The sequence below is a fragment of the Neopsephotus bourkii genome, unplaced genomic scaffold (assembly GCF_033783945.1).
Source record: "Neopsephotus bourkii isolate Nb327-2 ecotype Australia unplaced genomic scaffold, CSIRO-AGI_Nbou_v1 NB_595, whole genome shotgun sequence".
Taxonomy (NCBI): domain Eukaryota; kingdom Metazoa; phylum Chordata; class Aves; order Psittaciformes; family Psittacidae; genus Neopsephotus; species Neopsephotus bourkii.
Window position 1 is genome coordinate 2299834 of NW_026901096.1, and position 19363 is coordinate 2319196.

General features: G+C 49.8%; 1 protein-coding gene across 1 annotated transcript; it reads left to right on the top strand.

Annotated features, from left to right (window-relative positions):
• Positions 1–4003: 4003 nt before the first annotated feature.
• Positions 4004–17601, top strand: CYS1 (cystin 1). Its single transcript, XM_061351771.1, has 3 exons — positions 4004–4234; positions 11420–11472; positions 16222–17601. Exons 1-3 carry the CDS (start codon positions 4004–4006, stop codon positions 16325–16327), a joined length of 390 nt encoding a protein of 129 aa, XP_061207755.1. The 3' UTR covers positions 16328–17601.
• The last annotated feature ends 1762 nt before the right edge of the window (positions 17602–19363 follow it).

Consider the following 19363-nt stretch of genomic DNA (forward strand, 5'->3'; position numbering starts at 1 on the left):
CAGAGGGAAAGATAAAGGTTCTCCCGCATGCTCCATAGAGACCAAATCTTATCATTTTCTTCCTAAAGCATGGCAAAAGCTGCCTAAGAGAGTTTGAAATCTGCACAAACTCCTAATGGGCTTTCACGGGGCTGCTTCTAACAAACCCACAGAAAAATCTGTACCAAGATCTCCAGGCTTTACCCAAACTTGCCAGCATGTCCTTCCCTATGACCATCAGGCAGTGTCTGTGACAGAGTGGGGGACAGCTGGGAAGATGCAGCACCTCTCCATGCTGCATCCCAGGGAAGCAGGTACTTAGGATACCTGGACAGCACAGGAGGAACCACCCTTTTAGCCAGTGAGCAAAAGGGGAAGATTATTTCTGACATGATGCATTTCACCTGTGACTTTTAATCCTTTTTGTGGTTAATATAGGTGACCACAAAGAATCCCATAGCTTTCCAGAGCTCTCACACCAAGAGGCTGTATCTATCTTTACGGAAGACCTGCTGAAAATACGGCAAGTATTAAGAAAGAAGACAAAACCTAAACACATGGTGTGATGTTTATTGTTACAAGATCAGCTCCTTCTATGAACTAACTGCAAATAGCCTAGAAAATTTCTAGTGGGAACAAAAACCTGACAAAACAGCTCCCCAGGTTCTGTTTTGATTATTGTATCGGAGGGAGCCTGTTATTTTACCCAGCAAGGAAGCTCCTCATATGTTTGCTCTCTGCTGCTCCCATAGTAACTACTAGTAGTGCTGCAGCTGCCCATCATGCCTCTCTGGGATGAAAAGCAATACAGCCCAGCTACAGCCCCCCCCTCCCCACCCCGTACTTCCAAATGCTGGTGCTGGGACCCTCTTGGGGTGTTGCTCCTGCCAGAGGAACCTGTCTGTGGGGCAGAGGGTGTGTTGGTATCTGTCTTCCATCTGCCCCATCCCCTCCTTGCACTAATGTCATGAGTGCAAGGGATGGGCTCTGCTGGTCCTTGCACTGGCTAAAGTCATGAAGATCTGTCCTGTAGCGAGGGGGTTGCTTCAGGGGTTGGGAGACATAGAGCAAAGACCTGAGGAAGCAAAAAGCTCAGGCTCTGTATCACAGAGGAACCTCAAGCCCTTGCCTTCAGTAGAAAGGAAGCCTGGCACTATAGGTTCTCACTTTGAGATTGAGATAAGGTGTGGGATAAGGTCTGTGAGACCATCCCACAGCAACCAGGGGCTGGGGACAAGCAACTTGGCTGGAGCTGGCTGTGATTTTCCACGTGCCCTCACAGACGAAGGACTGTCAGGAGAGAGGAGAGTTACCATGGTACGTGTAGTCTGGGGATGAGACATGGGGTAAGGCAGAGTCCGTCTGGTTTATTCTCATACTCAGGGAATGAGCAATCTGAAAGTAATATTTTGCCCAGGTAATTGACTGTCTTGACTCCACTAACTTTGCTGTTAGAAGTCGAGTCAAATACTACAGCAGGACAAATCGGTGCTGGTGGCTTCAATGGATAATAGTCTTAAAATACTCCCGTGTTGCTCAAATAAATGTGATGGTTTGGGCAAGACTTGGCTGTTACTATGCATACTTATAGATGTGGGGGTGTGTATGAATGCATATATATATACATACATACACATAAATAATTAATTCCTTTATTAGAAGAAACAATTGCCAGGTTTGAAAAGTGCTGTCTAACAGGTAGGCACAGCACACATCCTTTTCTTTCCCAGAGCAGCGGCCAGGGGTGCCAGCACAGCAGGAGTCAGAAGAGGCCACCTGCCATGTAACTGCATCATGGTCCTCCCAAACAGCTCCTGGGCTCCCACAGGACTCGGGAGAAGCCAGGAGCCGGCGCCGCTGGCTCTCAACGCTGTGCTTTGGATGTGAAAGCTCCTGGCTCCTTGCCGGCCTGGCTGGGCGCCATCCAAAATTGATCCACATGCCATACTTGGCACTTGCACTACACACTTCCAACCCTTGAAGATCAGCCAAGATATTATCCACTGGTCCTGATGGGAAACAGTGTTAAAAGCCACCAGTCCATCTTAAAGAGGAATTTGACAGCCAGTCATCATTTATTTTCCTGAGAAGTCATGTGCTTACCAGGCCTTTAGTTTTTGGGAAATCTGCTAATTTTCAGCAGTCCTAAAGTCTTCACAGCAGGAAAATATCGCTGAATGGCCTCAGAGTCCTTCAGTGTCACTGCCAAACCACGGCAGCAGCATCTGAGGTCACCACTGCTCAAACACTTCCCTGGCTCCAGAAGTGAACTGGTTCAAAACACAAGGCGTTTGGCTCGCTTTGACAGCCGGTTTATGGAGCCAGCATCACTTCCAAGCCCATCTGAGGGACTGCCCTGGAATGAACTGTTTCCATGGGGGCAGCCAGGAAACTTTCCAGGAGGCTCCAGTCCTTCAGAGACAGCCTGCAGGGATAGAGGAGGAGGAGGAGGAAGAATCTGCTCACTTCTTATTGGTAATGCTGTTTGTCCCTGATGCCTGCAGAGCCTTTCCCCTTGGGGAAGGATGCGCCATACATGGTGAACCTCAGCCCACAGTCCCCCAAGAGCACACGCACCAGTCATGATGGGGAAAGCTCAGAAAACAGGACAGGAAAAGGTGGCAGAGCCATGTCCCGAAGGGCCCTGAGGAACAGCCCATGAGGGCTGACAACACCGCTGGTTCCACTCAGCCCAAAGGCCCCACTGCCTCCTCTTTCAGAGATGCTGACGTCGTGTCCAAAAAGCAGTATGACTACAGGAATGTGCTTTCCCAGGATGAAATAATGTAGGTTGGGTTAATTCAAGGAAGCAGCTTGAGTCCAAGGTTGGGACTGAACTCCCTCAGTGCAGTTTGAGTGGTCAAGGTCAAAAGACCTCTCCTCAACTCCCCTCTCCTGCAGCTGGAACAGCCCATTGCACCCATGTACATGAGATGTGCTCTCCTTCCCACTCAACCCCGGGCTGCATATCGGGGCTGGAATCCAAATAGCCACACCTTACCCCTGATGCTCTACTCCGCAGGGGAAAAACAACAGCCTGGCCTCTAACAGGGACTTTGTAAAGAGTGACACCTTCCAGAGTGTCCAACACAAACACTTTATTGTCCGAAGCAAAGACAGAAGAAAGCAGTGGATGATGGTTAGGGCATCTGCTCCACAGGCTCAACAGGCTGCTGGGAAGCAGAGAGTGACTCCATCCACGGGTGAAGCTGAGGAGGTGCCCACATGTCTCATCCTTTTCATGAGGCTCTCCTGAAACTTCAGTCCTTTAACTGATCAGTCCAAGGACAGAAACCCTCCTCAGCCCAAGAGCACTGCCAGAACTGCCACTTTGTGCCCCAAACGGCATCATAGAATCACAGAATGGTTTGGGTTGAAAGGGACCTTAAAGATCATCCAGTTTCAACCCCCTGCCATGAGCAGGGACACCTTCCACTGGAGCAGGTCGCTCAAAGCCCCATCCAACCTGGCCTTGAACACTGACAAGGATGGGGCATCCACAGCTTCTCTGGGCAACCTGTTGATGCTCACAATGAAGAATTTCTTCCTTATATCTAACCTAAATCTCCCATGTTTAAGTTCCTCTGGGCTGCGTTCATTATCCTCCAAAGCTCTGCAAGACCTGTCTGAGTGAGGTGTCCTGGAATTTAGCTCAGGATTGCTGTTCCCGCTGCATGGTCCCTGGAGCTGACACCGCTGGGAGGTGTATGTAAGGAACGGGAGGCTCTGGAGGCCTGACATAACGGGCGGGTGTCGAAGGTTTTGGCAGGGTAAGCGGAGGGAGGCAGCCTGCGGGCGCCCTGTGTTCAGAGAGCGTGGTTAGAGACACCCGGGCACCCCCCCCTGCATCCCGGCTCCCTCCCCGCCGCTGGGCCACTTCTGGGTGGGATTCTGCCCCCTCCCCCAAAGGCTTTGGGAACCGAGGAGCGGCCAAGAACCGCGCCCGCCCCGGCCGGGAGAGGCGGCGGGGCCCGGCAGCGCTTCCCGCCGGCACAGCCCCTGGGCTGCGGCACCGGCGGCGGCCATGGGCAGCGGGAGCAGCCGGCGGCGGGGCGCGGCGGTGCCCGTGGGCAAGGCGCCGAAGCGCCGGGAGCTGCTGCAGACGGCGCTGGCAGAGGGCGAGGAGGAGGCGGCGGCGCTGCCCACCCCCGGCCGCCGAGCCCCGGCCGCCGCCGGTACCCCCCCGATCGGGGACGGCGGCCGCTGCGGGGACGCGGCGGCGGGAGGCGGCGGGGGGGCTCTGCTGCTGCAGGCGGTAAGTGCCCGCACCCGGGACCCCCCATCCCCTGCGGGTTCCCGCTGGACAGGGGAGCCCTGACGCAGCCGAGGGTAACTACTGCAGCCGCGGGTTCCTCCAGGCAGAAGTGGCACTGAACTCTTTCTACCTTCACTAGCGAAGTATTCCCGGTCACGCTGGCTGCTCCCTTCGCATTCTCTCTCTCCCTTGCATCATTCCCATGGTGCAAGGGAAACATGGTCCCGAAAAGGGCGATTCCGTTCGGTCGCCAGTTGCCCTGTGCTACTGAAAGTTTCTTTTCCTCCCTTGTGGAAAGAGCTCGGCTTTATGAAGGCCGGCTCCTGCTTCTCCCTGGGTCGGGCTTGTAAACAGGAGTTTAAAAACATGAACATAAAGCTGCCGTTTAATGTTTGCCAATCCACTACAGCTGCAGTCTGGCTCTTCCTAAGGACGCATTTCAGTCTCTTTCGATTTAACAAATAATGGATTTGCCTCTGAGGGGGTCGGGATTTGTCTTTTCTTATTTCTTTTCCCATCCGAAAATAACAGCAGCATCTATATCATCTGGTGACGAGGCCAGAACTTGCCAGCTTCTGTCATCTTTCCTTAGCTGTGGAAGTCGTGTGTTGTTTGTTAGATAAACGCTGCTCTCCGCAAATGCACAACAGTCGTCAGACTAAAGTAAGAGATTTAAAAATAGAATGAATATTGAGAACCCGGGAACTTTCTGCCTTGCCTGCCTCGGTTTTGCTCTGCTCTGTAGAAGTGTATCATTTCCGTTGCCGAACTGCATGTCCATGGGGTAACTTTAACACAAAGTAATTTTGCCATTAGGAAACTTGGCAGGGTTCAGTTATGAGAACCTTTTGGAGGTTTGTTGGTTTTTGGTTTTGATTTTTTTTTGAGGAGTTTTAAAGAAAAGCCTCAAAGAAAGTCAGATTTGGAAGTGGAAAACAAAACCAGACATCTTGTACTGTCGTGTTTTTCCTTGCTGTTTTAACTCCAAACCCTCCTGCGGTGTGAACAGGAGCTCAGTCCAGAACCACCTTCTGTCTGTGGGCCTCTCATTTATAAGCAGTCCTCCTGACTTCTCCCTTTTACCTTTGCTTATGGGTATAGAGGTTGGTGGTGTCCATTTCCTCCTGTTTCTGCATGTGAATATCATGGCTGGGTCTTTAAAAATAGTTATTACATCAATGGTGATTTTTTCTGTGCATAAAGCAGTATTTTAGCTCTATGTGAAGTGATGTATATTCTGGGTAATTACATATCAAAAAAGGCAGTGGAGCTGTTCCCCATCTCAGTCAGAGAGGCATATTCCATGGCAGTGAATTCTAGAGAGCTAATGACGAGGAGCAAAACAGAAAGGCTGAAGAATTAAAGATGTGGCACCTGGGGTGGGGTAGAGGGGGTCACTATGCCCCTGCTACAGACCTCCTCCTCCAGCAGAAATGATGGTGAGGAACCCAGAGCATCACCTCAGCCACCCCGTGCTGTGGTCACACAGGATGCAAACTCGGGATGGGAATACTGTCAAGCACTGCAGCACAGAAATGACTGTGAGGGCCTTCAAAATCCAGCCTGAAGCTGGCATGTGGGGGCTCAGTCACTCAGTGTGGCCAGCTGGTTGCAGCACACAGCGATGCTGCCTGTGACACCTCAGTGACACCAAGCATCTTGTGTGTCTGCTCATCCAGCTGCTGCTGCTACCTCTGGGAAGGAAGTTCACATCTCTGGTTTCACCAAGACAGGTTGCCTGAAAGACAGCAAGAAATTACCAGAGTTTTTCAAAGCCAATGTTTTTCAGAGATATAAAAGACATACAAGAAAATCTGAGATATTTTCAGGGAAAACAAAGCTCTCCTTGGGAGCACTTTCTTTACCTGAGCATGGCATGGCCTTGGTACAGACAGCAGACATGGGCTTACCATTCTGACTCCTCAAGGCCTAAAAAGTCACTAGCCTGAGAGGAGGAGGGAGGGAACTGTTTGCAGCACCAAGTTTTGGTTGTTTACTGGATGCAGTTTAGTCGTTCAGGTCGTTGTGCTAACTGCAGTCCCACCCTTCCCATGAGGCTGGCGGAGGTGGTTTCTGGAAAGGGATACCAGCTTCGTTGCAATTACTAGTTCCTTGTTAGAAGTTTTGAGGGCAGTTTCTCTCAGTCTTGCCAGCTTCTCAAGCAGTCATTTGTAACTTCTGTCTTGTGGTGAGAGCTGCGTTGCTTCGCCCTGCTCAGCTGTGCAGACTGGAGCATGAGCAAAGACACTTCAGAGAAGGGATGAGTTGAGTTAAGAAAGCTAATGGGGGAAAGACGAGGGAGGAGGAGGAAAGGCAACAAGGAGATACTGCAGTAGAGAAGTCCAGTGAGAAATAGCCCATGGGGGAGCAGACTGTGGCCAGTTGAAGGAGAGGAAAGGTTTGGCGCTGGCCAGAAGAGAGCGGTTGCCTGCAGGCGGGACTCAGCTCTCTGCTGTGATGGTTGGGTTTCTCCTGCATGTGATGTGCATCAGCACTATGCTTCACACCTGAAACCCTGATGCACTGCATCATCCAGCAGCAAGCTGGCAGCAGCAACGGGCAGTCAGGCCAGGTGGCAGGGGCTGGAGGAGAGGGATGTGGCTGCATCTAAAGGCTTGAGCTACCTCTTTTGCATTTAAATAGTGCCTGGAAGTGAGAAGCCTGAAAGTATGCTGCAACAGTGGGCTGGGAACCAAATCCCAGCTCAGAGCAGACCCCAATACCTCCTTGTCAGCTTCAGACGTCTGTTTTCAAGATAGCCCTCAATTCCAGACAGCTGTATGTGCTTCTTCCTTGTTTCTTTGTTCAACACAGAAAAAGTATTTGTGGTTTTATAGGTGCTGCCGCAGCACAGAGTGGGATGGCAGCTCCTGGTGGGAAGCAGGGGAAAAGCTGCAGCCTCAGGTATTTCCCCACTAGTTTCCTGAAATGGAACAGTCACACAGACGTGTTAGGGCCTTGCTTGAAGAGCTTTTTCCATGGCACCACCAATCGTCCTGGCTGGAGATGGGATGTGATTGCAGTAAGCCTGTCACCCCAGCTCCAGCACAAGAATAACACAGGTAGCAGGTCTATTAACTGATTTCTAGAAGGACTATCATATCCTTTCAAAACACCTAGGACTTTAAGGCTTTGTGTGATATTTTCAGCCAGATGAATGTTCTTGCTGCAGATTGATGTCGTGCAGCATCATCTCATGGCTGTGAACACACAGCAGGTGCCTGTGGGGACATTTCATGTTGTGCCCATTAGTTTCTTACAGGAACTCACACAAGTTTATTTTTCTGCTCCTGTTAAAATGTGCTTCCCTCTAGCAGAAATTTGATTGTTTCTGATTCAGTGCCCTTAGCAAGTTATTTCAACATTTTCTTCCCACTTGCGTTAATGGTCAGAAATGCCCCCGAGGCAAGTAGTTCTCCTACAGTTTGTGTAGGGAACACAACTTCCACTGGCCAGGGTGCTTCAGGGCTTTCCCAGCTGAACAGCCAGGACTCCAACTCCGGACTAGGGAAGCAGCTACATCAAAAGCCCCAAGTCAGGTTATTTCTGGTTCTGCAGTTAATGTCCAGGTGGTTGCTGAGCAGATCTCCTTCTCTCTCATATTATGATCCTTGCCTTCTTAAAAGCACCTGGAATGTCAGCGCCCAGCAAGCAGTGAGCTGTGCTGTCCCCTCAGCCACCGTTACCCTCCCAGCACAGCTGGGCTGCAGCTGGATCCAGAAACCTGATGACTAGGTATTTTTTCCTCATCACTTGGCAGAGCACGGGTCTCTTTTGCCCTGAAACCATTCCTGATCCAGAAACTAAGCACAGGGCATGCGCAGCATAGCTGGGAGCTGGTGTTTTAGTTGGCAGGAGAGGAGAAGCGTGGGAACTCCCCATGTCCCTGCCCACTTCCCGTCCATCGCATGTTCCTAATTCCTTCACTGGCCAGAGGATGTTGCTGCAGACCAGAGCAAGGCTGGAGCTATACATCCCGTTTGGTACCTACTGACGCGTTAGATAAACTGGATTGTTTTGGCATTGGTACTCGCGGCTGCGGGTCCGGGTCCGTGAGAGCCTGGTTTGGGCAGCGATGGCTGTCTTAGCCAGCCACACCGTTGGCTGGCGTCGCTGGGGGGTGCTGCCCTTCTGCTGTATCAGCTCAGCCTGCTGAGGCTCTGTGCAGGCTGCCGCTGCCCCATGCTCCGGCTGACATCGCCTTCATTTCAGCTGAGGCCAGTCCCCTGCTCCAGTTCACGGGGTGTTTCTGAAGGGAGAGCGGAGGCAGGGAAGGAGGCAGTGGCTTACATCTGTGCTATGAAATCACAGCCCAGGGGACCAGCACTTTTGGGGACCACACAGCTCCCATGAGGATGTTTTAGGTGGCTCTGTCACTCTCTAGGCTCTCCTGTACATGATGGACCCACTCAGGGTCTACGTCTGTGTCTCAGAGCTGTATCTGTACTGGTAAACTGTACCATAGCAGCTGCCTGGCATTGGATCACAATGGTCTGCCCCGCTAAGCTGGCATGGTTTTGGCCAAGATCAACATGCAGGCTCCTAAACAGCACCTGGGCATGGCTCAGGGACCATCCCCAAAAGGCATTTGAATTTGGCCACCTAGTTTTGGAGACAATGTGATTTTAACAGTTGAGATTATAGTTGTCTGGTTTCAACACAGAAGGGGGGCAGTTCAGGGCCTGTGATGGTGCATTTGCTCCACATTGCCCTATGGGTGCCAGGGCCATGTTTTCTCACCCAGCTCACCTGCAGATGCTAGAGCTGACAGAAGGAGAGGGGAAGGAGTTGATAGGGAAGGGTTGGACTATAAGGAACACCAGCCACAGCTTGCCCTGGGTTGTGGGGAACACAAAACTGCACCCTGGGAGTGCTGGCTCATGCATGCAATAGAGAGAAATAGCCCATGGTTCCAGCTCTCTGCTCTGCCTTGCTCCCAGGAGCCGCTGCCCTAACATGAAGAATGGCTGAACTCTGTGTGCAATGGCTGACAAACCTTTCCCCCTCACATCTTATTACCTCAAATTAAACCCAAGTAAGTGCTGGGTGAGCTTAATATCCAAGCCTTCCAACTTGGAGGAGGTGGCAGTGTGGGGCATTGTAGCACAACAGACCCCAGCACAAGATGCCTACACTGGGAACAGGGTGGAAAACAAGGAGACACGCTGTGGTCTGAATGCGTAATAAAAAGATGACTGCAAGCTGCAGAAAGGAGAAGCTGACTTCATTTATCTCTTAGCAGGGCACAGGCCAAGCAGGCCTGCAATTACTTATTTAGCTGTAGGATAGGAACCCATAATATTAAGTGTCGTGACGTGTGCATCATATTAACAGACATGAAGGGCTGGTACTAATTACGTGCTGACCTTGCACCACGCACATCACAGCAGTGCCGGCCAGGCTGGGTGGGGTCAGCCTCATTGTGCCTCAGTGCTCGTGACAGCTCCAAGTCCTGCCTGCTGCCCGGCACCATGCAGCACCGCGGAGCCACGCGTCCTGTGCCCGGGTGAGCTGGGAGCAGCTCCCAAAGTGTGGAGGCTCTGACGGTGAAGGAGGGGCAGAGGCTGGAGGTGCCTTCTGGTTTCACTTGTCACCAGTTGTATGTCATGCACCGGGTTCTGTGTCAGTAGAGAGCCACCTCTGCCAGTGCCAGGTTCTCTTGGGAAATAAGTGTTGCTGCTGACAGATCCGTTGGAGAAGGTGGGAGCTGATTTTGCACAGAGAAGCAGATTCGGCTACCCAGAGCTGCTCTGTCCTGATGACTAATTAATTCTGTGTTCCACCCACACCACACGTACAGCTCATAATATGGAGGATTCAGCCACAAGGGAAGAAAGCAAAGGCAACCTACTGTACAGTTCAGACCCCTCCCTAAAATGATCCAAACCCATCCATTGCCAGAGGTGTTGGAAGCTGGGTTCTCGCTGTGGGAAGAGCATCATCAAAGCACTCCTGGAGAGCTGTATTCCCCTTGGTGCTGAGGATGAATAATGTTCTTCACCTGGTGGAAAGAAACCGGGGTGGCAGCAGGAGCCCAGTGGGTGATGGTGATCATGAGGATGAGGGACAGCGTTACAGAGCACACACCCAGGAGACGTCAGCCCTTGGAACACAGCGTGGCGTCCTCCTGGCACCACTGCTTGCTCTTGCTGCTTGTGGGAGATAGCCAGTAAATGATGCTAAGTAACCAGGCAGGAGCTCTGTTCCCTTGCCATCAGTTTTCTCACATAGCCTCATCTCTTCTTGGACCCAGGAACTGTTTCTTAAGCACTTCAGGCTCTTCCAGAGAAAGCAAAGCATTGCCAAAGAGCAGGGACCTTTGACAGGTACCGAAAGATGTTACAAGTCTCCCATAGTACAAAGAGGAAGTTGAAAACAAAGTGATATTCTCCTCAGTAGCATCTGGCTGCAGGGGATCATTTTATTCCTGGTCCAGCTGGGGGCTCAGGCAGACACAATGTCCCATCATTTTCCCATTTTATGTGCTGTTAGGTTTGCCCCCCTGCTGTCCTACTGGAAACCTGTGGGATTCCAGCATAGGTAAGGTGGATGTTTCATTCCACATGGATCATTTCAGGGAAATGGCTTTGTCAGGTGAGAAGAACGGGGTCCTTATTGCTTTAACTTCCTTCCTTAGCAGGTATTTCCATAGTGCTCCCTGTCAGCTGGGGGGGGAGGGTGAGCAGTGAAAACTGGGAAGTTTAATGAGTTAACGTTCAGTGATTTGGTTCCTTAGCCTGCAGCCACCCAGCTGCCCTGAATGGTGAATGAGAGCTAGCAGAGTGGTAGTTAGTAGAGGACACTCTCTTGCACCTGTATTTTCTCCACAGAGGCTGTTTGGGGGTTTAAACCAGGGCAGATATAACCCAGTATAGACGGTTTTCATAGAAGTAAATAATAGTTTGGGTTGGAAGGGACCTTTGAAGATCATTCGGTCCAACCCGCCTGTCAACAACCCCAACGCTCTCAGCCTTTCCTCAAAGAGAGGTGCTCCATCCCTCTGATCGTCTTTGTAGCTTCCTCTGGACCCTCTCCTACAGGTCCAGGTCTTTCCTGTCCTGAGGGTCCCAGAACTGGATGCAGTACTGAAGGTGGGGTCTCACCAGAGCAGAGTAAAGGGGCAGGATCACCTTCCTCAACTTCACAGTGTTGTAACTGAAATACATGACTTTTCTTCTTTCACAGGCTTTGTCAACCAGAAGCCCTGTGAGCCCAGGGAACAACAATGCTGACCATCAGTGAGTACCCTGTGATTTCATTATAACTTTGGGGAGGAAAGCAGCTGGAACAAAGGGAGCATAAAGGGGAAAGCTATTCCTGCATGCCTGCTACTGTGCAAGAGAGAGGTGGGAATGGGTTATAGGCCTACATAGCCTGTCTTCTACCTATTCCCTAATTAAAAAGAAAATCCAGGAGGTATGCTGCCTGAAAAGATCCAGCTCCAGCTCAAGTACAGTGTAGAGATTCAGGGACTGGAGCACCTCCTGTGTGAAGACAGGCTGAGAAAGTTGGGGCTGTTCAGCATGGAGAAGAGAAGGCTGCTTGGAGACCTCATAGCAGCCTTCCAGTATCTGAAACGGGGCCTGTAGGGATGCTGGGGATGGACTCTTCATTAGGGACTGTAGTGATAGGACAAGGGGTAATGGGTTAAAACTGAAACAGGGGAAGTTTAGATTGGATATAAGGAGGAAATTCTTTCCTGTTAGGGTGGTCAGGCACTGGAATGGGTTGCCCAGAGAGGTTGTGAATGCTCCATCCCTGGCAGTGTTCAAGGCCAGGTTGGACAAGGCTTTGGGTGAGATGGTTTAGTGTGAGGTGTCCCTGTCCATGGCAGGGGGGTTGGAACTTGATGATCTTAAGGTCCTTTCCAACCCTAACTATTCTATGATTCTATGATTTCTTGTCATGAGCAATGCAGAATCTAGGATGTCTGCATGCCAGAGAGGCACCTTGATGGAACTTGACAAAACTAGGGAGGAAAGCTAGGGAGAATTGCTTCAAGGAGTAGCTCAGGCCCTGGTTCACCCACAGGCCATGTGTGGGCTCTGCAGCATGTAGAAAAGGAGAATAACATCTCTTTCCTACCCAGGAATCATAAAGAAAACTCATGGGGCACTCCTGTAGCACATCAGTTAGAGACATGAGTGTCCCTCAGGGACAGGGGAATGGTGGGGACCTGCTGCACTAGGTGACAAAAGAAACCTGAGCTCTTTCACAAGCGAAAGCTGTTCCTCTGAGTCTGCCTGCACCAAGAGCAATGGGAGCAGTTTGCCACACATGTTGAAGGAACCTAAATGAAACAAAAAGGCTTGAAAAAACATCCTAAAATACCATCTCCTCATGGTGGAGAGCGACCCTCGCAAGGTTAAGCTCTGACTGTGACCAGCTCTCTGCTCTCGCAGCACTCGAGAGCAGACCAACCTGCAGATCCTGGCTGCCGGGCTGTGCGACCTGCTAATGCTGAGCAGTGCTGGTGGATGTGACAGGAGAGCCCGGGCACCCTGTTCCCCTGTCCTCTCCCTCCCAGCTGGCAGGGAGCTCACTGGCAAGGCTGCTGGATTCAGGAGCACTTGGAAAACACCTCTCCCCTCAGCTTTCCCAGCAGCAGGGCTCGTGGGGACTCTCTTGGGCTTTCCAGCATCTTCAATGGGCTTTGGACTGTGATGGCAACTGAACGGCCCCCTCTGGGGGTGCACAACAAGCCCTGCAACAGTTCCCATCGTGCTTCCTAGTCCCAGGCTCCCGCTGGCCCCTCACACCTGACAAGGCTTTCCTTCTCCCTCCCTCTCTGAGAAGCAAAAGGGAGGACTTGAGACAGCAGAAGCAGGTTTATAACCCGGGATGACAGAGCAGGAGCTGATTTTCATTTAGATAACATTCACTTTATACCCACTGCGAAGCCCCATGTGTGAAGTGCCCGTACTGCCCGTGATAACCAGGGCTGCAATTTCTGCTGGCAAGAACTGCACACAAACACTTTATTGGGAATGGTCCAAAACCATATTTTGAAGAAATCAGATCGAGTGAAGCCCAGAAACAGCAGTTAATGGGTGCAGGAGTCTCACCCTTCACATTTCTGCCGCTGAAATTATTCTAGGTAAGCACTCACGTTACAAGCAGCAAAAATCAACCTCGTCTTGGTGGAGCTGCTGACTGGAGACATTCCCGTGAAGCCAATTAAAGAAGAAATAAATGTCAGTCAAGGAGAATCAAAACTAGACATGGAGACCTAATGCTGGCTGCCAAGGAAGCAGTCACGCGAGGTAGATGCTGTAGGTGTGCACCTCCTGTACTGTAAACACGCCAGCATGACACCACATAAGCACCTAAACCAGGCTAGCAAATACCTTTGATGTGCATGGGAGCACACTGGTATATTCCTAATTGTGCTGTGTTACCTCTCCTTCCCCCCACAGTTATTTTGGGAATTCTCTATCATCCGGTAGTCCACGGGTGGGATGGCAGAGCCCAGGAACGCTGTAATGACCCTATAATTGCTGCCAAGGCTCATGTCACTGACAGTGTTACCGGGGCGTTGTTTTGACCCATTTTCCATCTGCAAGATATTGCACAAGGCATTTTAATTATTAACCCTGGACCTTCCCATCCTCATCCGTGACCTGCAGCCCTGGCTCTGTGTTGATGGGAGCAGCAAGGGGCCTCCCCTCCTGCCAGAGCAGCCAGAGGAAGGCAGGAGCAGGGTTGTATTGCATCCGCTCCTGTCCTGACCACATCCTGTGCTCAGGATTTCCCTGCCACAGCCTCTCACTTAATCCCAGAACCAGCTGCACCAACGTACCTTTGAGATCAGGGGTCAGGTCATGAGGGCATCACGCGGTCTCCAGTCCAATCTCCTGCTCCAGGCTGGATCAGCTGTGAGGTCAAAGCAGAACGCTCCAGGCTTTGTCCATCAGGTCTTGAAAGACTCCAAGGATGCAGCCTGTGCAGCCACAGCCTGTTCCTCTGCTGGCTGTCCTCAGGCTACAGAAGTTCCTCCTTTTATCCAGACGGAACCTCCCATTCTTTATTTTTTATCAGTTTTTCCATATTAAATGATACAGAACTTTGCCATAAAAGTAGAAAGAACATGAACAACAACTTGCTTTTGCTTTGCTCACAGCCTTCTCTATTACTTTCAGTTGTGGGATGTGCGTGGTAGGTGGGCTTTTTAGAAGTGCATATATGTTTCAATGATTTCCAGTTTTACCTGGAGATTTTCTCCCATGCTTGGAGGTCACCATGCAAGCCAAAGCATCAAGAATAATTAACAGTGGGAAAATATGTAACTGCTGAGAGAAACAATGACCCTTCTGTGGGCCTGCAAGCAAGCTGCCAAGAGCTCTGTCTCTAATTCATCACGTAACATAAAAGTAGTTCAGGGACTGTCAGAGTGTGGAGTTTAAATCAATAAATCACATGTTGAAGTCAGAGTTCTGCATTTCCTTTCCCTAATTCTTGCTTTGTATCTGCTGGCGTTCGGTTCAGGCTCTTGGACCTGTGGCTTTCTTCCCAGTTCTTTTTTGCTGCAGTGGAAACCAGATTGTCTGCAGCCATGAGAAGAAGGAAAATGGATAAAAGCAATAAGCAGAAGAGCCCACTTGATAAACCCTACTCGCTGCCAGTTGAACTTGCCATCAGGGGCACGGTGCAGGGGAGTAGGACAGCCACATGACCCAGCTCCCACGCCAGCTGGTCATCAGGTGGCTCCAGGAAAACATCCAACTATTTCTGTCACGCCAGGGGATAGCATTAGCACAGCTAGGTCAGAGCAGCAGGGCTGGGCAGAAGCCTTTCTGTCCCCGACAGATAAGAGCAGAGGAAGGGCTGCATTGCTGCTGCTTGCTCCATAGTGATAGCTGTAGGAGACTGGCTGCTGTCTCTTCGAGGAACACTGTGGGTGCTCCTCACCCAAGGAGAGCAGTTTATGAGAGCTCCTCCTGTAAATGAGTTTCCTCTGAAAAGCATCCCAGAGTTCTTTTCTTCAGTTCTATGTTCACTTGCCTGCTTGGTGCATCAGAGATATGGAAATCTCTCCTCTTTAGCAAACAGCTTCCGTGCAAAACCACTTCTTTCTTGCTTATTTGTCCTCCACCAGTGGATGGTCACAAAGTAAGCCCACGATTCTCAGTTGACGTGGCATGGCAGAGTATTTTACTGTTTGGGTTTACCAGTCCAAGTCTCCCTTTAGCTCTGCACCTCAGCATGACCCCCATTTCATGGAGCCACGTGCCCCAGCTTCCAGAGATGCCTGGCCCGACAGCACGGCTTGCTCACGTCCCAGTTCCCTACAAGGTCAAGGAGGAGCACTCACCTGTCAGCTCTGTCTCCTCTCTTGAATCCTGGAGGGCAAGATCAAGCAGACTTGGCAGCATGAGATACAGTGGTCAGAGTTTGCAGAGGACTTTGCACTGTTCTCCCTCATGCAGGTGGGGACAGATTTCCCTTGTACCCAACATAGCCCACCTCTGATGACACCAATAAAACCCATACCAATTCCCTTTGAATCGTACATCATTTCCCAACCATGGGAGAGTTGTGCTAATGTGAAAATAAAAGCCATACAAGCGCTTTGAGGTGGCTGCATTCATATTTTGGTTGAACCTCAAATCCCTTACAGATACAAAGAAAACCCCAGCCCTTTCTGCACAAAACCTTAAATTAGTAACTACCACAAAGGTTATACAGTCCTTTAGCTAGGCCTCTGATCTAACCCTCCAAAAGGTTCTGGGGGTTTGATCTGGAGCCTTGTAAGCACTGTACTGCAATGAGCTCAGACTGAAATAGATGCCAAGCAATAGCAAATGTCAGTGAGCAGCATGCCTGGGGGGGGGTATGGGAACTAGACGTGACAGAGTATCCATGTCTCAGCAGGCCACGTGCAGCTTGATCTTTCCATTCACAAATAAAAAATGAAGTAAGGGTCATCTTGTATGTTTAGAGCTTGCTCCTCTCTCCTAACACAAATAACTCATTCCCTCCCCTGGCAGGTGCCCACAGGGGAACAGCAAGAAGCCAGCAGGACAGTCCACAATATCCTATGATTACTCGGAGGAGGAGCTCATGGCGAGCATCGAGCGGGAGTACTGCCGCTGAACCCGGCCCCTTGCCATGAGAACTTCAAGCTTGTTCCTGGAAGCCCAGCTGGAGCAAAACTGCTACTGACAAAACAGCCCCTCGCACAGTGGGATGGCCCGGGAGAGGAGGGTGGTGAGGAGAGATGGAGCGTGAGAGGCAGTGTTACTGCTTGGGAAGCATGGGGGAAGGAAGTCCTCCTGACCAACTCGGCCTGAGAGCATCAGGTTCCTCACCAGCTGCTGAGCAGTGCTCCTGGAAGAGGAACCAATTCATCCGTGAATCAGTATTTAGATGCTCATTTCTAAACTGTATTTCCAAATGAAGATGTACTAGAACTGAAGTGTCATACTGTAAGTGTTGAGACATGGTGCTTTGAAGGAAAATCTTGTCTTAGCAGAAATGAAATGTAGCAATAGAATTCCTGCATAATAAATGCAGCAATATGATTCAGGTCTCACTTAAGGGGGTGTTGCATGAAGTTCATGTTCCTACCACTTACAAAGGGCCAAATATACTCCTTGCACTGTGCAAGCTTCAAGTCCAGGTCTGAATTTGGCGCTGTCTCTTTGAATGTGGTCCCCAGAATGAGATGCAAGATGAAAAGGGGAGTGAGCCCACCATCGAGTACATAGGCAGTGTAATCCCAGAGTTCAAATCCCACCATATGGGCAAACGAGGCTCCTGGGAGCTATCTGGTAGCATAGGATCTATACAATCCCTTTGGGGTGAGATCTCAGCATCAGTGTCCACCTTGGGTTCCTTGGTGTGGATCCTCCAGACAAAGCAGGAGGTACATCACCAGTGCTGCCCTGCTGCAGCGAGTGATCACCCATTTCGAGAGGGACTCGCATGCTATAGCAGAGAAGCTATTTGTGATCCGTTCTCAGAATTACCACTCCCAGCCATTCTGTGTATTTCTTGTCCTTGGGAGGTAGCCTAGAATTATAATCACTACATTTTACCATTAGCTGACTGCAAAGTAAACCAAAAGTCAGCTCTACAACAGAAAACGTATTTTCAGTGCTCCCAGACAGCGAAACCTGGCATTTTAGGGCTTCTGCTCTTATTTTACCTGCGTCTTAACATATTATGAGTAGCTGCCTATTATCAGAAGTAGAAAAATACTTTATTTCTGTCTTTAGCTGAAGTATAAAAGACATCAGATGAAATCTTCACATAGCCCATGTAAATACAAGAGGAAACAGCAAGACACATCTTAAGATGATGTATTTTAATTTCTTTGTAATTCCTGGTATCTGTGAAACAGAAATAAATGCATCTGTGCTCATGTAGTCCTCAATGAAGGCATCAAATGTTGTTTTGAAAAAGGCTTTCTAGCTTATGTGATGACTCATCTTATGGTACCTGCAGAGGCCGAGCAGAACACGCTCTTGGAGGTTGGCAGGAGGGACGGCGTGAGGCAGACACTGGCTCACACCCCTGGCACATGTATTTATGCTCCTGGTGTCTTTCCTGCAGCAGCCTTCAGTGAGTCTGGCCACTGCACTCTGCCTGATTGCTCAGGAGCTGCCAGGCAGCCAGTGCAGGTGGGCAGCAGACAGGGAGCCAACCTCCCACAAAACTACGCAGGCTTGGAGACAAGAGCTCCCAGCGTGCCAGCCAAAGTAGGACAAGGGGTAATGGTTTTAAACTGGAAGATGATAGGCTTAGGCTGGACATGAGGAAAAGATTCTTTGCTGTGCGGGTAGTGAGACATTAGCACGGGTTGTCCAGAGAAGCTGTGGCTGCCCCATCCCTGTCAGCGTTCAAGGTCAGGTTGGATGGGTCTTTTAGCAACCTGGTCTAGTGGAAGGTGTCACTGCCCATGTCAGGGGGATTAGAACCAGATAATCCTTAAAGTCCCTTCCAAACCAAACCTTTCTATGATTCTGAAGTAGCCAGAGTAGAGAGCAGATGTCCTTGAATAACTTGGGGAAGTCAGGTGGGTCCTCTGGAGCAAGGTTTCTCCAACCCTCCTGAAGAAAATCCAGTTTTGAATGATAGCACATTAGCTTTTGGCAGTGACAAGTAAAAAAAAAGAAAATATCTATCTAAACTGAACATATCATTAGGTTGCAAGAAATCTTTCTGGATGGAACACAGCAAACCACTATGCTGCTTCTCAAAATTAGCTTATCAAATAGCCAAGGGATGAGCACATTTCTGCACCTGGAATAAAGGTGCAGTGGGTTCCACCGGTAACTTTTTCAGTATCACCAAGAAAACAGGAAGAGCTGCAGGAGTATAGGAAGGTCCACAAGGGAGCGATGCAGCTGGAACAGTCACTGCACCAGGGAAAAGGCAGAAGTTTTGGGATGCAAGGAGGGGCCTCAAACTGTGCCATGACCTTGGAGGCTTTCTCTGTGCCATGAAATGATGCCTAGGAAGGCACCATCACACCATTTAACTACCTGATATCAGTGTAACCCTACTTCTGACCCATCCTTTGCTCAGTGGAGGTAAGATACTAGATCATTTACAGGTAAATAATCATATCAAAGCAGTACTTGAGCCCACAACTAATTTCAACAGGAACTTCATGAACTTCATTTGCACTATGGAGATCACTTTGCCACATCTCAAGCAATGAATTATTGGAAAGTTTGTTTTCTTTTAATTGTATTCCTCTATAACCATCATCAATTCACAGCCACTTGCAAGACAAAAGACTTACTTGCCTTGCCAGTACTTGCTGCTTCTAAAACAGTTTTGCTGGAATTAAGTGAGGTTCTGGAGTTTCCCATTCATCATTTTAGAAACTGTCTGTTTTTACTCTCCTGTCCAGTACATGCATCATAAGACGAGGTAGCTGACCTATGGGTTTTGAGCTAATGCTATTAATCCCTATTAATAAAACAGCAAAAGACAATGCATATTAAGCAAATCACTACATTATTCATCTAACAAAGACAAATGCTACACGCTATCATTTTTTAAGTGAGACAAAACTGCAGTTGCTGAGAAGACTGAAGAGGGTGATTTTTTCAGCTAATCATGAGAAATGACTCTTGTGCGTAAGAGACACTGCCACTTGAGCTTAGTGACTTCCCACAA

What these genes read in the sequence shown, in the direction of transcription:
- CYS1 (XM_061351771.1), top strand. Translation starts at nt 4,004, where the DNA reads ATGGGCAGCGGGAGCAGCCGGCGGCGGGGCGCGGCGGTGCCCGTGGGC. An exon ending in GGGCTCTGCTGCTGCAGGCG is followed by an intron (nt 4,235 to 11,419) that starts GTAAGTGCCCGC and finishes CTTCTTTCACAG; the next exon opens with GCTTTGTCAACCAGAAGCCC. An exon ending in AACAACAATGCTGACCATCA is followed by an intron (nt 11,473 to 16,221) that starts GTGAGTACCCTG and finishes CTCCCCTGGCAG; the next exon opens with GTGCCCACAGGGGAACAGCA.